At 35.4% G+C, this 18,474-nt stretch overlaps 1 protein-coding gene across 2 annotated transcripts in view; it reads left to right on the top strand.

The window, feature by feature from the left end:
• LOC123705565 (glutamate receptor 1-like) overlaps nt 1–18,474 on the top strand; it is a 108,629-nt gene that overhangs the window by 41,530 nt on the left and 48,625 nt on the right. For both annotated transcript variants that reach the window (XM_045654405.1, XM_045654406.1), the window contains exon 4: nt 1,845–1,974. In XM_045654405.1, the coding sequence (XP_045510361.1) occupies nt 1,845–1,974 (130 nt within the window). The remainder of the gene's footprint in view (nt 1–1,844; nt 1,975–18,474) is intronic.

The following is an 18,474-nucleotide window of genomic DNA, read 5'->3' on the forward strand; positions in this document are numbered from 1 at the left end:
TGCATTTCAAACACATTGATATTCCACCGGGAACAGCATCAATCGAAAGTTCGTTTTACTCCACTATTAGCCCAAAGTATCGGCCAATGTAAATTCAGTGGATGTTTGGATGCGCTAACATTTCACATTAGCGCCTTCCGGGCGTAACCCGATGTTATACAGCTTAAGATTAAATCGCTTTGAGATGCATGCATTTAATTCACGGATTACATGAGTAAAACGCTTAACAATAAATAACCTTTGTGCTTAGGAAGAAGAGAAGGTATCTATCCTTAAAAATGAAGAAATAAATACCGTCAAGTACTACAAATAATATTACTTATAACAAATTAATTTAACAAAACAAAAAAAGTTTCGGTTATAACACATAATATTATTTATGCACTAGACAAGATATTGGCTTCAGGGGACTCTTCTGTAACTGTGTCTGTAACTAATCCTCATTATATACAGACTCATACGGAAGCCCATTTTATATTGTTAAACGTTTGACAGTAATTGTATACACACGTCACACGTCGCTCCTCATGAAGCGGCGCCTCTTTTGCTTTCAAGAAAATACGTAATTTCAGCCCGCGAAATCCCTTCCACTGAGCATCTCTCTTTCAATCATTAATACTTGAGTTGAATCTGTTAGATTAATGTGTAAAACCTTTCACGAGTTGAATCTTTTGTTTTATTTTCAATAGAAATTGGACGAACTCCTTTTATTCGGCAAGTTATTACTTCCCTGAGTCTGAGTGATTACGAATGAATTTTTTTGAGATTTAGTTAGTATTGATAAATGTTCCGTTGACGGGAGGATAATGAAGTTCGAAAGCTGTCTTCTAGTAAAGTAGGTACTGAAAATAATGTTACGTTCTTTGAAACCTTGGTATATGATATGATAATATTATGAGCTCGGAACATTTGTGCAAGTAATCCAAAGATAATTTGTTACAGTTATTTTAAGACAAATACCTACGTCCTATTTTAGAATGTTAAGAATATGTGAGTTATATTCAAGGTTAAACGATTAAATACAAAATTACACGTTATACACAGAAATGTGTATTTCATTCATTTTTATGCACACTGCATATTTATAATGATTAATTGCTGAGTGTATTTTTAATATCTGACGAAATATCATCCAATGAATATATACAAAGAGTCGAAACCAAATATCAATTTTTCGAATTTTATTTAAATATTTTCATCCGTGTGCATGGATCATTTTAATACTAATTAACTACAGATTTCCCCAATGTACTAACAATTGCTGGAGGTAAATTAAAATATAGATAATACCTATTTGAAAAATTTAATTATCACACGAAATCGCTCATACATCAATATCTAAAGTCACAGACATACGCTATATAGGTAATGAATTTTTATTAAGCTATTGCATTGCTTCTATCGCGGGCCTTGAGCGCGGGGACCGAATCGAGAAATTCCATAACGAAAAAACCTCACGCTCCCCACTCCGACGGGCACGGAGGTGTGGCTTGAAAGTTGAAGGCATGCTATGCAATAGCTTTACCTCGGCAGTCCCCGAGTGCCACACGTCTTCAAATCTTATCCTACTAATATTATAAATGCTCAAATTTTTGTGAGGATTGATGTATGTGTATGTGTATATAATATTTTTGTTACTCTTTCACGCAAATACCACAGAACTGATTACAATGAAATTTAACTCACATCTAGAGGGTAACTTGGATTACCACATAGGATAGGTTTTTATCCCGTAAATCCCACGGGAATGGGAACTGTGCGGGTTTTTTTTTTTAAATGCGGGCGAAGCCGCGGGGGGAAAGCTAGTTAACTATATATGCTCTAATATAATGAATTGTTTCTAGGTTATCCCACCGTCTTCTGGTCTAATAGACCACGCAATCAGCATGAGACCAGACTACCACCGGGCTATCTTCGACGTCATCACGCATTATGGGTGGAAGGAAATTATCTATATGTATGATTCGCATGATGGTAAGTTCATTTTGTACCCTTTAATTGTATTATTAAACGAACTTAATGATTTTATAAAAGTAGAAAGAAATGGAATTGAAAACGAGAGGAATATTTCCTAATGTATCTAATACATGAACAGATTAAATATTTAAAATAATTGTCATTAAACTTAGATATTATTATGTTTTTAAGTTATTGATCTATATAAATACATCGTTTTAAGACGGAAAGCATTTTTTATTTTTTATTGTTATGTAGTTCGCTTCTAGTGTAATTAATACTTATTTATTTAATTCTAAAAAAAGAAGACTTAAATGACTTTAATGTCCGTGGAATTCAAGAAAAATCTGTAGCTTCCTTAAGATGAAGATGAGTCTGTATATTTTATATTTTAAATTCGTGCTAGAAACTTCATCAAAACTAATTAAGGCACTATTAGAAGTAACCCTTAAACTAAATCTGTAATATAAAAAAGAAACGAAAATTTTTTGCTAAGCGCAAAACTCGAGAACGGCTTAACCGATTTCGTTTTTTATAATATTCCTTGAAGTACGAGGATGTTTCTTATCGAGAGAAAACATAAACACGTACCACGGGCAAAGCCGGGGCGGCCCGCTGGTAGTTTTATAAATCGCAATCTAGATTACAGAGGTCGATAGAAAATGTAGCAACTGGTTTTCCGGATATTCATCCCGGTAACGGTTTGCTATCTACTGGTAATTTCTAGTTCAAATTTTTTTAAATACTGTTTTACTCAAGTTTTACTGTTTGCACGTTATTGATGTTGAAAATAGTTTAAATTAAATTTAGGTATAATATAATTAGTATTAGGTAGGTGCTTATTTATGAGGTTCTTCTGCAAAATAACATCCCAATAGGGCATCCATTGTTAGAAAGATAAATTGTCAAATCATTATTTTTAAATACTCGTAACGAATAATTAATATTAAAGCCATGTTAACAAAATAAAATAAACAACTATACGACAACGATAAATTTAACAAAACTAAATAAAAATAAATCTATAGCCGGAAAGATCAGAGCATAATCGGGTTATCTTTGTGTATCTTTGTGTCTTTGAGAGCCAGCGCGCACGAGCAACTTTGTCTCCGCAACTATTTTGTCTCTCCCACCCATGGGCTAGTATGAAAGTGCGCGCACGTAGCGACGCAACTCCCCATACAATTTATGGGAGAGACAAAATAGTTGCCAAGACAAAGTTGCTCGTGCGCGCTAGCTCTAAAAGAACGTAATACATCATGTTGCTATATTTAACATTCAACACATCCTTCTTAGCGTTCTAAACAAGGAATACTATTAAAACATATGGAATAACAAGACGGTAGAAACCAGGTAAACCTCACCCAACGGTCCAAACACTCGTTATTGAAAAGATATACCAGCAAAGAACATTCAGTCTTTGAATATTTTTCCAACTATATCGTTGAAGTATATTTAAAAACATGGTCCCATTAGTGGAGGATAATATGAAAAACAGATTCTTGGAATAACCCAAGATAATACAAGCATAAAGTTTTATGACCATGCACGGATTGCAACCTCTATTAAAAATGTAAGCACGTCTATTTCTGATTGTGCTTTCTTTGCATCTATGAAGAAAAACAAAGAATATCCTCTCATATTAAATACTAGGTTTCCGCCCGTGGCTTCGCCCGCGCAGTCAAAGAAAAACCCGCATAGTTCCCGTTCCCATAGATTTCCGGGATAGCGTCATTTTCCAGTGATAAAAAGTAGTATCCTTTCTCGGGTATCAATTATCTCCATACAAAATTTCATGAAAATTAGTTCAGTAGTTTAGTCGTGATTGATTAACAGACAGACAGACAGAGTTACTTTCGCATTTATAAATTAATATTAGTAGGGATGCTTAATGCTTATAATAACGTAAATGTAAACAAAAATTCTAACAATAAGCCTGTTTTGTATTGTAATACAAAAAAAGGTTTTCAATATAGCTGCAGCTCGGATTGATTTTTGACAAAGTGAAATCTCTTTGTTGAAAAAGTTACCTATATAAACAACAACAGTGTTCCAAAAAAATATACACTGTAAAATGGTCAGATTTATCCATCCGAGGGACATTTTATATTATCATGATGAAAAGTTTTGATATAAATGAATAAATGTTTACTATGCTATGTATAAAATTTGATATATTATACCTACCTTATATAATAACGAAAATATTATCCCAATTTCAGTAGGTTGCCTGGAAGAAATAACTTACAAGTGATAAAGCCGCCATCTGTGCTGTGTCTTCTTTGAGCATAATTTTTCTCTTTGTATCTTTGTTTTGTTGGCAGTACAATAAAGTATTTAAAGAAATAAATAAAATAAAAGATCCAATTCCGTGCCATTCTCTTCTTTAGGCTGGTTGCAGAGCTTGATTGACCGTCAGTGCGTACCGTCGGTCCTGACGATACGCATCAACAATTGTATGACTATGAAACTAATGCGCATGACAATACGCGTGCGTATGGTCGGTCTAGCTATGAACGGTTTTATGAATTTCCATACATATGACAAGCGCGACTGACGTACGCACTGATGGTCGGTCAAGCTCTGCAACCAGCATTAATTCCTTAATCTAAAAATTGAGTTACCATTGCATTGCAGGTAAATTCTCAATAATGTATTTAAACAGTACCATTACAGTTTATACAGATACTAGTCTCGTTACCATATCTATCTAGACACGCGGCAGCGTGTCAAGCCGAGTTCAAGCGAAGAGAACTGGCGAGCAGCAGCCGTGTGTATATTTACACGAACCATTTCGAGCCACTTTTCACCCCCTTATAACTCGAAAACTATTTAAGTTAAATAAACCAAATTTGGTACATATCAAGAGGACCTCAAGATAAACAAGAACCTTAAATTTCATAAATACAGATTAAACAGTTGCGTAGATATTAATATCCAAAAATCGCAATTTTTAAGACTGACTGACTTATAGACATATAGAAAACCTAACCCACTTCCAGATGACCTAGAAAGTTCAAATTTTGTAATCAGCTAGGTAATAGTGAGTGTGCAAAGGAAAAAATCAGAAAATACTGAATTTATTTGTATTTAATTTTTTTTTTCAATGACATTAATTTTGTTTGTATGGAAAAATGGAAAAGTTTAAAAAAATAGAAAATAGTATATTCACCTTACTAGTCTTAAAAAATAGATCAAAACTAATCAGTGGCCGAAAAAAATTTTGAAATCCATCAATAAATGACTGAGATATAGATTATTGAAGTTTACATATTTTAGGACGAAACATCTGTAGATTCGAAGCGCCTCTGACATCACACTCACTCGCGCTAGTATCGCTAGGGCGGATTACTTCGATTGCATGATTTCTTTATTCAAAACTGTTATTAAACGTAAAATAAAAGAAAATTGTAATAAAAATATTGCTCATACAGTTAAAAATAATATATAATATTACATGTATTCACATTAATTTATTCTTTATTTATGAGTGTTTAGTTTAGTTTTAATTTCAGTGTAAATAAATAAATAAATAAATAAAATCTTTATTTTGCTTTAAACATGGTATTCAATGGTGATACAATTATATTAATAAAGCACAAACATGTTTAGCCAATACAAGCATGCAAAAATAATTACCATAAATGGTGTAATGGAAGAAGGCTTCGTCGAAGGTCGAAATGATTTAATTTGCGTAATATTAATATGAGTGAAACATCTTTAGGCGCGTTTAGAGTAAAATTTCAAGAATGCGTCATGGCAATACCGTAACGTCATGGAGTAAGGCGACGATTCTTCTACAACGATCTTTGCATCTTGGTAATAGTGTGTGCACAAATTCACGCTGGATGTTTGGAAAATCATGTAATCTTTTAAACAGAAAACGAGTTTAAAAAATTGCAGATAATGACGGGGCAATGTGCGCTGACATTCATAACATATAAGAAAATATAGAAAACTAGCGGTCCGCCCCGGCTACGCCCGTGGTACATATTTCGCAATAAAAAGTAGCCTATGTCCTTTCTCGGGTATCAAAATATCTCCATACCAAATTTCATGCAAATTGGGTCAGTAGTTTAGGCGTGATTGAGTAACAGACAGACAGACAGAGTTACTTTCGCATTTATAATATTAATAAGGATAATACTACACAAACCATACAGAGAAACCGCAAGAAAAAATAAAAAAATCGTATATAAAAAGTATTATATTCATAAAGTAAATCAAATTTGCAGAGTAATTTTCTGTACAAAAAGTAATGATATCCCACCAAAAACATAAATGTAAAATTTGGAGCCGAGTTCAATCGTTGACTTAATTTGCCAAAAAAAGAAATGAGATCTTAATGTGTGCCAAGTTCTGCAGACAGTCCAGAAATTTATTTACAAAGATGTATTAAGTTCTTAGGTTGGCTGAAAACTCAATTGTTTTATTTTCCCTTAGAGAACAATGTTTATTCCAAAATATAACTTTTTAAATTTGAATTATATAATTATTTTCACAAAGCAAACAACTAATGACCTATTGAACCCCATAATTTGATGAGGCTAGTTTTACATACTGTTTATATTTTGTGAGGTTCTAAAAACTAGCCTCATCAAATTATGGGGTTCAATAGGTCATAAGTTGTTTGCTTTGTGAAAATAATTATATTATTCAAATTTAAAAAGTTATATTTTGGAATAAACATTGTTCTCTAAGGGAAAATAAAACAATTGAGTTTTCAGTCAACCTAAGAACTTAATACATCTTTGTAAATAAATTTCTGGACTGTCTGCAGAACTTGGCACACATTAAGATCTCATTTCTTTTTTTGGCAAATTAAGTCAACGATTGAACTCGGCTCCAAATTTTACATTTATGTTTTTGGTGGGATATATTATACACTAGCTGCTCCGCGCGGTTTCAACCCCCTTGGCTCCACTCCTGGTGGTCGTAGCGTGATGATATATAGCCTATAACCTTCCTCGATAAATGGGCTATCTAACACCGAAAGAATTTTTCAAATCGGACTAGTAGTTCCCGAGATTAGCGCGTTCAAACAAACAAACAAACAATCATCATCAGCGAAAACACACGTGAAAAATGTTGATCCGTTGTATCCTATATTCTATAAATGGAATGAGTTTTCAGAAACACATTGATGTAAACTTTGTATATTTGTTATGAGATTTTTATTTGCTCTCTATGTTTTTCAGACTATTTTGTTTGCTTTCTAATATGAAAAGGATTCGTTATTTTTTCAGTGGAAACAAAGTTTTTAGTATGCATGCTTCAAATCAAGGACGTCAACAACAATTCATCTTATGTTATATATACATATTACACCCCGTATAATATCCTGTAAAAATTTATATAATGACTCAAAATATCCACTATCGTATATACTTAAGAATATATCGAACATAAACGCGGCATACCATAATTGTTAACATATTGTTTCAAAATACTTTACGCATACCCAACCTAGAAACTCCATGTTAATCAAAGATGCTCTAACTATAAAGTTAATTTGTTTGCGATATACACCTGCACCATACTTCTGCATGATTAGTTTTAGCACGAACGGTACTACAAACTTATTCTGCTGCGAAACATTAATTATAGTATACCGATATTCTAGTAGGTTAAATTGTTTAATACATTGATTAGACATCTATTGGTAATGTGGAATTACGAAGAATACATGTATATCAAATTTAATGCTGTTTTAAATAGAATCATTTGCATATGAGTTGATAATATTTTTAACCAAGATTATTTTATTCCTACTATACTCAGTAAATTTAATAGATTGAAAACTTTCAAAGCTACATCTTAAGGTCTTTTGGAGTATAGCCTAAAACATGTTCTATAAAATCTGCAACTTTAGAAGCTGACTTTTCGAAGACTAAACAGAATCCTCTATTCAATTCGGAGACGTATCGCAAAGATCAATTACTTCACTTTAAAGCGTCCCATTCGATCCCAGACTTATTACCCGACGTTAGATAAAACATACATTCAAATGTAAAGGATGCAAGTGAACAGTACGATCATATCTATTCAATTTATTCAATAACTTAAGTCAGTGCGAGCAGCCAGCATTTTATGTCCGCTGCAGTACAGTGCAGTATAGTAAGTGTCCTCATGCATGGCGAAACGTGTTAAGTTTCCACTCGCAAACACTTATTGTGTACTGTATTATGGCTTTGTTATAGCGCAAATTATACTAAATATGAACGTGAATTGCGAAATTTCATTCACGCAGATTTTAATATAATCTTGATTTAACAAATGTGTGTAACAGGTACAATATAACAAAGGAGTTATGACACGTACACTGATAAATAATTGTTTAAAGAAATTATATCAAGGATGTTTTTTTAATCGAGTATTTTAAAGCCAATTTTCGTATGCAGTTTCTAATACTAAGCAAAATAGATCAAAGTATTGTACTAAAACACTAATAAGTACAAAAATTACGAACTTAAATTTAACTATTAATTTCTGAAGAAAAGGTTATCCGATTTAAATTAATTTAACTCCAATTAATACGTAACGATAATAATTATCCACGGATATTATTTGATATTGAATAAATTATCGAAAAGCCCGTAAGCTTCATATCTTTAATTTATTATTTCACGGAATAATCAGATATCAGGAGTTAATAATTGAAATCGAATATTTTATTACTACAAATTAATTATGGTATTTTAAAACTGCGGGTTTGCGTGAAGTTTATAAAATGTATTGTCAATTTTCTCTCATGGGAGCAGCCCGATCGGTCCACGACACAATAGATTTTATATTGTGTCTGTGATTCCGGGGCCTGAGTTATTAATTAATTTTATGGCTATTTATTAAATTATAATTATAAGTATTCAACATCATTGAAGATTATTAAAGCTTACATTATAAGATGTATTAGCATAGATTAATTATATTTTATGTTTTAGTTTCTTTTTTGGCGATAAAAATAAATACCTAATAATATTATCTTTAACTTACTAGAAGACGTTTGATTTACTTGAATACGTTTCATTTATATTTTCTTTATCCGTAAGCTGATGGTTTGGAATAAAACGAGCTTAAATGAAATAAATCTGAATAAGTATAACAAAGTTCACCTGTTTCTTTAATATACATTTTTATATGCAACAATGTTGTTTCAAAATACTACAACTTATGTAAATGTTAACTATTTGTAAATCTATAATATTACCTTTTTAGTAATAGATAATATTAATATTATAAACGATTTTATTGATAGTTCTGAATAAGTAGTAAAATAATATATTTTAGTGCGTTATTCTACTACTAACATCAATACCCATTCCATAATCGATAATGGTACAAAATACATTTTTATACCCGTACCATATACAATCGAGGTACAATTTTTTGTTCAGCTAATAACACTAAAAATACGGTTACTCCGACGGAGTATACAGCTACAGCTAAGTGAAATATCTTCGAATACCTAATCATTAACGTCGTTCCCTCGAGCGGCATATAATACAAAATGTAAATTTATCGAAAATATCATCCAAATATAAATTTACGGAGAGCTGTAAATTGTATTACGGAAAGTAACCTTGACGTTGAGTTGTTTTGAGAGTTCCCCCGAAATAAGAGCGAGCTTAGAAGCTTCACTAGAACAAATACCAATCAATTTTGATGAAAAATTGTTAACGACACGCCATAGATATCACAGTGTCTTCATTTGTGTCGTTTTATATAATAATTTGGAGTCTTCGTTTTGTTGAAATTGCCGTGTTGATTTGTTGTCAATTTTGTGGCAATTTTTGCATTTTATAAACGGATGATAAACTTTTTGATGAAAAACATTGTTCGAAATCAAATGATAATAGTTTATTATCATTCTTTTGAATTCAATGAAATGTGCCCGTTTTATTTTTATATTATAGAATAAAAAATATGATTTGTATTCTTTTAGAAAACAAACTGATTATAAAGTGAATGCATTTCGATGAATAAAGTTTTAAATAGACGAATAATGTTCAGATGTATCAAAAGCATATTATGGCCTGAAAATCCACGTTCGCGTTCTAAGTTTGCTTTTAATCTAATTAGAGCTGGCTTTGTCTGCTTTAAAGAGAATTTTGTGGCTAGATAGTGTTGAATGTACGAACTATTTCTCAAATTGAAATGTTGCTGTAACATTAACTTGCGGTTTAACACGGTTGAAAGAGAAATGATAATATCATGAGTAGGTACAGGGCTTTTTAAATGCTTTTTCATGGAAGCATTATTTTTCCGATCGTATAGGTAGTTCAATATATTAGAGGCAGGTTCTCTACAACGAAGTTATCGGGTACATATTTTTAGTTGCAATGGGGCCCTTTTGTGGTGTTTTTTGTCAAACATAATAAAGAATTATAATTGTTAAAAATTTGAATAAGTATAAAATATTATATAGATTTTAGGTAGGTAGTCTTAATCCAATATGCTGGTCAGGTGTGGCTAGCAGACATTGCATTTTGTAAGATTTTCTGTCTTTTCTTTCTTTTCATGGAGTTAATTTAAAAATTAGAGGCCAAAATACAATTAATTAAAAAGTCGGTACTTTTCCTCATGAATCAACATTACATCCGTACAAAATCATACCTCGTGTACTGAAGATTGTTCACAACGTTAATTAAAAATTCCAGAAACTTCTATTTAATAATGGCAAAGTTCCTCAATTTGGGTCGTATTTTCGGCATAATATTATTCTTAATATATATAAATCTCGTGTCACAATGTTTGTCCTCAATGGACTCCTAAACTACTTAACCGATTATAATAAAATTCGCACACCATGTGCAGTTCGATCCAACTTGAGAGATAGGATAGGTTTTATCCCGGAAATTCCACGGGAAAGGGAACTATGCGGGGTTTTCTCTGAAAACGCGGGCGAAACCGCGGGCGGAAAGCTAGTAATATTATATAAATCTCGATCAAGTTTATTGTTATTGTGGTTCAGTGATGCCTGATCTTATTGTAATTCTGATAGTAACCATCTTAAAAAGCGTTGGAATAAATTTGCATATTCACAGTACAACGACCTACTAATTATTATTATTAGTAACATGTATAAATGCGAAAGTTTGCGAGGATGAACATACGTTTGTTACTCTTTCACGCAAATACTACTGAACCGATTAGAATGAAATTTAGCACACATATAAAGGGTAACTTGAATAAATACAACGGATAGGTATTTTCCCGGATATCCCACGGGAACTTTGTGGGTTTTTCTTTGAAAACGCAGGGAACTATGCGGGTTTTTCTTTGAAACGCAGGCGAAGGCGCGGGCGGAAAGCTAGTTTATTATAATGTAAATAACACGGAATTAGTAATGTAATGAAACTGCAAGTAATAAAAAAATTAACGTCTATGGCTATACAAAAAAATCCAAGCTTTTCTGTAACAAGCAAATAAGCGCAGAAAAAATATTAGCTTAAATAATAAAATAGGTTAATTTATTGAATGAAAATGAGTATTAATACACTTGTTTGTCCAATAATGTCCAATAATGTAAATGATCGGAGCTCAGCTGGCCAAGACGAAGGGCCCAGCTAAAGGACTATTAAGAGCTCGATATAATTTTACCCTCTAATAATAATATATTAACCTTCCTAAATACGGGTTCCGCTTCCAATTAAAATGTATCTAAAATTCCGGGCTCAATATTGAGGAGTAAAATAAGCAATGTTTGAAGGAAATAAACAAAATAGTCTGCCAAAAGTCTGACAATATAAACGCTGAACGTGAATACTTGACACTTGCGTAATTTATAGGCTTCTCTTTTAATTTCATTTCATTAAATATGGCGTTTTTGTGCTGCGCCTGATGTGGTATTTTAAAAGTCATGCCGCCATATTTTGTATATGATATAAAATAACATGCTAACTATTGTAATGTATCTTATGTTATATTGTTACTTTAACACTACTGTTTTACACGTATTGATAGAGATTTGAAACTTCTAAACACATCCCGAAAATTTTCAGAATTTCTACTCTTATCTATAACTATAATGTAAAAAAATAGTAATATAAAGCTATACTTAAACTGTATCTATGACAAGGTAGATTACCTTGTCATACATATTTGAATACCTACAGTTAAACTGATTCCTTTACAACTAATATTATTTTCCTTTTGATAAAATTTGTCTTACAAAGAATTATGTATAATTGTATAGGTATCTAATTTTATGACCCCATACTGCGAATGCGATTAGCATTAGTCCCCTAATGCGGCACTAAGTAAGTTGATGCCAAGGTATTCCCAAATTGGGTTATTATTCGGCCGATTTCAAAAGTTCTTTTTATCAAATTATTGCCAATTTCAAACATAATGAATAGTCCCCAGATAAGTACGACATAATAAACAGTTTTACATATCAGATATATTAAAAATATTCAACTCAAATTTTATCTGCTATATAGTTATGTTTTTTTTTGCAAAGAAAAACTTGGAATAAACCAAACAGTGCTAAAATTGAATTGACGTCAATCAACGGTCGATGGTATTGCGAAATTGGTGTTTCCTATTGGATTTTCTATATTATGGAGCGATGTCAAGATCGGTGTTTATTATATTGTATTATAGAGATGATTTATATGAGTTTTTGATTGTTATGATTAAACAAAAAAAAAACTATTCTGAGCTGTAAACCGATAACTTTGATATGAAACATTACTTTACCAATGTAATGCATGTTTTAAATTATTATAGGCTTTTATAATTCTTTAATACCCCGAATCATTACGGCAAATCCCGGACCCAACCGAAATACACATTTCCAAGTAGGTAGTCAATCCACATTAAGTACTCAAAAATATATATTATTCATTTGGTTTTAATGTGAATTATAATTTATTGGTCTTTAAATCATACAAGAGGGTTTTTGGTTTTTTAATTATTCCACAAACGCGCTCGTTCCGATTTACACATTTACTCATTTAACCAGAAATTCAAACGAATTCGGCCAACTTGTTCTAGTTTCGTTTTATATATAAATACAATTAATGAAAGCAATCACAGTAGGTACTATCAGTAGTACAGTGTAAAATGTGGCGTAGGTATTTGTAATAAAGCTGCATTTCTATTGCATTTAAGTAGCCAGTTTAATATACAAGAAATATGTAGGGATTTCTCTTGATAAAAATCACGATTTTCCATCGCTAACGTTTTAAGGGGCTTAGAGGACGGCTAGTCTTACAAAAGGTTAACTTCCGTGATATGAGGTATCGAGAGACTTTAGTAGACCGTACATACTTTACAAAATGCTATGCCCTATTTTCCGAGCTCATTTAAGAGTGATTAGAATTCATTTCAATTTTCCGATAATAAGCCTTTAGGTTGAGGATTTATTTTCCGAAACGCTTATTACTTAGCTAATGAAGTATATTTTACATGAAATAATATTATTATGTCCATTTTAGGAGCTGTATTTCTAAGTGTTATTAATTATAATTTTCTCAGAACCCTTCTATTTTGAATTTGTTTACTTTAATGATAAACTGAATCTGAATACAAAATTCACGATAAAATTAGATTGTCGTCTTCGAAAAAATGTTATCAATAAAAATATTTTTTTTACGTGCCACATAAAGTTAATTCATTTTCACAATTCCTTCAAAACGTTTAAATATACAAGTAATAAACATTATATTAAACATTATACAAGAAACCGGTCCGGACCATTTGGAAAGTCATACTTTTTGTTCGTTGAGAGGCAAAAAAACGACAAGTAGTGTCTAAGGAGCGTCTGAAGAGACTGGTTATAATTTTTTTCAGTTAGGAAATGTTAGAAGAAAATCCTACTATTATTATAAATGCGAAAGTTTGTCTGGATGGATGTTTGTTACTCTTTCACTCAAACACTACTGAACCGATTACAATAAAATTTATGGTATGTAGTTGAAGACCCAGAAAAATAAAAAGGCTACTTTTTATTCGGGAATCCCACAGGTACTATGCGGGGTTTTCTTTGTAAACACAGACGAAGCCAGGGACAGAAATCTAGTCGTTCATAAACAAGACTTTGTTTAATATAAATATTATGGAATTATCTTAATAAAAGCTGTTTTGTTCAGATTTGCGGCAGATTAATTTATTTGACGAACTTGAAATACTTCGTGAATTTGTAAATAGGTATTTATTTAACCTTTGATATAATTTTAATATGAGGCTCTGGCTCTCTACCTGTATCTGTATAACCTGTGATAAGACTGCGAGTCCTTTCCCCTAAATTTAGGTTTAAAGTAAGAAAAAAAAACACAGACAAAGAAGTACATAAATAAGAAGCCAGGAAAACGAATAAATTAAGAATTTCTCTTACAAGAAGTCAAAGAATTGAAATGAATCAAGTTTTAACGATATTATTATGCTTGAATATAGTTGTAACTTTCTGATTTAATATCTATTCTATTTTCCTTAAGAAAGAAGTGCATGTGATTTCCCCGATAATATCAGTTTTGTAGTTTTATGAATATAAACAACATTCGTATCTTCGCAAACTTTTCAATTTCGATTTCAATTTAACTTCTCCCGTTCTGACATATACTGGACATAATATAACGTTTGGAAATTATCATACAATATAGAGCGTGGAAATACAATAATTTCGTGTATAGAAGATATAGTATAATATTATTTATATATTAATTTGTATATGCAATCACTACATAGTATAAAACAAAGTCGCTTTCTCTGTCCCTATGTCCCTATATCCCTTTGTATGCTTAAATCTTTAAAACTACGCAACGGATTTTGATGCGGTTTTTTTTAATAGATAGAGTGATTCAAGAGGAAGGTTTTAGTATATAATTTATTAAGTTTTAGACAAAGTGGGCGAAGCCGCGGGCGGTAAGCTAGTTCTTCATAAAACGTGAAAACTATTGAGTTGTATAAATGGTCATTTTTTGTGGGTGTTTTTCTTTTATATATTTTTATAACATTTTATTCCAAGTAATTCTGAATAGTCTCGTAAAAAAGAGCCGATTTTTCTATATATTAAGATAAGAAAAAGTAATAATAATAAGTAAGGCGTAGGGATGTGACGACCCCACCGCCCACGGGTTGGATAACTGTGTGACAGTAGTTATCCAACCCGTGCAATCAGTCATAAGGCGTAGGGATGTGACGACCCCACCGCCCACGGGTTGGATAACTGTGTGACAGTAGTTATCCAACCCGCGCAATCAGTCAGTACCCATTCCCAGCAAGTGTGCAAGCCGTGCTTCAGCTGGGGAGTACATAGGGTACTAAAAATATATGCAACTTAACGGTTTCCTCGGGGAAGTGGGCGACCCTCGAGTGTATAAAGCCTGTTATATGGATGGAAGAGAATAGAATGCGAACTGGGCCGCTTCCTGGGGGTCGCCAGGGCGCGCCTGGAGCTGGCGCTGGGCGCGGCAGCATGCGGGACGCCAGCCAATCCCGCCGACCGACCCGACCACCTGGTCGGTCGAACCCACCATCCCCACCAGTAAGCTTGACGACAGCAGGGCCGGCAACGACCCAGCATATGGAGTCCGCTACTGGTGGAAACAATAAAAAGACTCGCATGAGATGGTCAGCTGACCAAAATAAAAATGCCATGCGAGCATATTATAGGGCGACTGAGGGTGAAACCAACCGGACTGGGTACCGAGTGCGACTGCTCCGCGAATTCAACATCTTGGAACCCAACATCACCCTCACTGAACAAAATCTGGTGGACCGAGTTCGATACATCTTGCGCAGGAACATCTTTAGCGCCTCCGAACTCGAACAACTAGGATGTGCGGCTGTTTCCGCGGAAGCCCCTGAACCGATGGGCGTTGATGACCCACCCGATGTGTCAGTCCTTTTTGAGGAGAACACCGGGGTGGAGACCAATGCGATCGGAGCGGGGGAAACTGAGGAAATAGCTACCCAGGACATGGACAAGATCAGGAGAGAGCTTGAGGAGACGATCTCTCATTACCGAGGAATACCGGTTGAGCAGCGCTCCCAGCTTCCTCGCGTTCCCTATAGAGCGTCGACCAGACTTACCGTTGAGACCGTTAATAAATTACTGCCGCCATATTTGGAAACCAGTACTGACATTGGTGATACGGGATCGATACTATACGCTGCGGCGGTAGTCGTGTGTCGAGCGGTGGGGATTAACTTCTCGAATACGGGAAGAGGATCTCCGCAGCGACATACGACACCTGCTTGGAGGCGTCGTATCGAAACTCGAATCGCTAATGCCAGAGTCCTCATCGGTAAGCTTACTGCTTTTAGGGCCGGTAACACAAGACCGCGAGTGATGCGCTTTGTCAGGTCTGCAATCAGTGAGATATCTCACAATCTGCCCCAGGCAGAGCTATTGCGAATAGTGACAGTGCGCATCGACACCCTGAAACAGCAGGTCGCAGCTTGGGGGAAACGCATTAGACGGTACTCTGAAACAACAAGGAGACACCGTGAGAATCGTCTCTTCGAAAGTGACCAAAGGAAGTTCTACAAGTACCTTCAATCTGGGGCTCGGAAAGCACACATGGGGCCACAACCCGAAAAGGCGGACCTGATTGCCTTTTGGCGTGGAATATGGTCTCATGCTGCTGAGCACGTCGAAGGTGCTTGGATGATGGAGCTGGAGGAAGCGTGTGTAGCCTTACCACCCATGGACCCTGTTGTTGTCACAAGAGACGACATCAGCGCAGCAGTCCGAAAATGCCCGAACTGGAAAACTCCAGGGGTAGACGGACTTCAGACTTACTGGCTGAAAGGGTTCAACGCATGCCATGCTACCTTAGCCCGCCAATTTGGAGAAGCGATTGAGCACCGCTTGCTTCCAAACTTCCTCACTACTGGGGTCACTTATCTAGCTCCTAAATCCAACCGCTCCGCTGACCCGTCACAATACCGCCCAATTACGTGCCTACCTACCATCTACAAGGCATTGACATCTGTACTGGCGGCCAAAATTGCCAAGCATATAGATGGCAATAGAATTTTGGCAGATACACAGAATGGATGTCGGGCGGGTGGTCGCGGAACTAAGGAGCTTCTCCTGATCGACACGGTTATTGGTCAGCAGGTCAAGCGTAACAGACGCAACTTATCCGCTGCCTGGATTGACTATAAAAAAGCATTTGACTCGGTCCCCCATACATGGTTAACGAGAGTCCTGGAACTTTATAAGATCGATCCTTCGATCCGAGGGCTTCTCGGAACATGTATGGGGCAATGGAGTACAATGCTTTGTCTCCAAGGTAAGCGGCTGTCTGACGCGGAGGACCGAATAAAGATACGGCGGGGTATTTTCCAGGGCGATTGCCTAAGTCCTCTATGGTTTTGCCTGGCACTAAACCCTCTAAGCTATTTGCTTGAGAGATTAGGATCCGGATTTCAGCTTCGCAGGGGTGGCCTAAGACTTAACCATCTGCTCTACATGGATGATCTCAAATTATTTGCGCCTAATAGGTCCAGGTTAACGGAGCTGCTAAAAATCACGTGTGATTTTAGCAGCTCCATTGGCATGGAACTTGGGGTGGATAAGTGTGCGGTTATACATGTGGAGCGGGGTAAAGTAACCGCGTCTGATGACATAACACCATCTGGCGCGGCCCATCTTAGGGTACTTACAGAGGCTGAAACTTACCGATACTTGGGTATGTCACAGAATATATGTGTGGAGGGGGTGAGCGTGAAACAGGATGTTGCCGAGGTGTTTTGTGAACGCATGACAAAAGTTTTCAACAGCTATTTGTCGGGCGTGAACAAAATACGAGCGTTCAATACCTGGGTCATGCCCGTTCTCCTGTACACATTTGGCGTACTCAAGTGGACTCAGACCGAACTGAACGCCCTGGACCGGAAAGTCCGCACAACTATGACTCTGCATCGGTTGCATCACCCGAAATCGTCAGTGATGAGGCTGTATATCCCTAGAAGGTGCGGTGGTCGTGGCATGTTAAGTGCCCAATCGCTGCACAATCGGGAGATATGCAAACTCAGAGACTATTTCCTTGCAAAGGTTAGTCATGCAATCCATGCTGAAGTCATAGAATGTGACAAAGGACTCACTCCCCTATCCCTGGCCAAACAGGACTGGCAAAAGCCGGCGGTGCTCAGCATTTCCGACAGAGAGGCCATATGGAAAGAGAAAGAGCTACACGGTAGGTTTCACAGGATTCTGCATGAACCTCATGTAGATTTCTTGTCCTCCGTGCACTGGCTGCGTTTCGGTGACCTCTTTGGGGAAACCGAGGGTTTTGTCTGTGCGATACAGGATCAGGTGGTTAAGACGAACAATTATCGGAGGTACATCATAAAGGACGGGACCCAGGACTTATGTCGTATGTGTCACCGTCCTGGAGAAACTCTCCGACATGTTACTTCCGGTTGTTCCATGCTTGCCAACACTGAGTACTTGCACAGGCATAACCTAGCAGCTAGGATTATCCACCAAGAGCTCGCTCTGAAGTATGGCCTTCTTGTCGGAAAAGTGCCTTATTACAAGTACGCGCCGGAGCCGGTCCTGGA

The sequence above is a fragment of the Colias croceus genome, chromosome Z (assembly GCF_905220415.1).
Source record: "Colias croceus chromosome Z, ilColCroc2.1".
In the NCBI taxonomy this organism is placed as follows: Eukaryota; Metazoa; Arthropoda; class Insecta; order Lepidoptera; family Pieridae; genus Colias; species Colias croceus.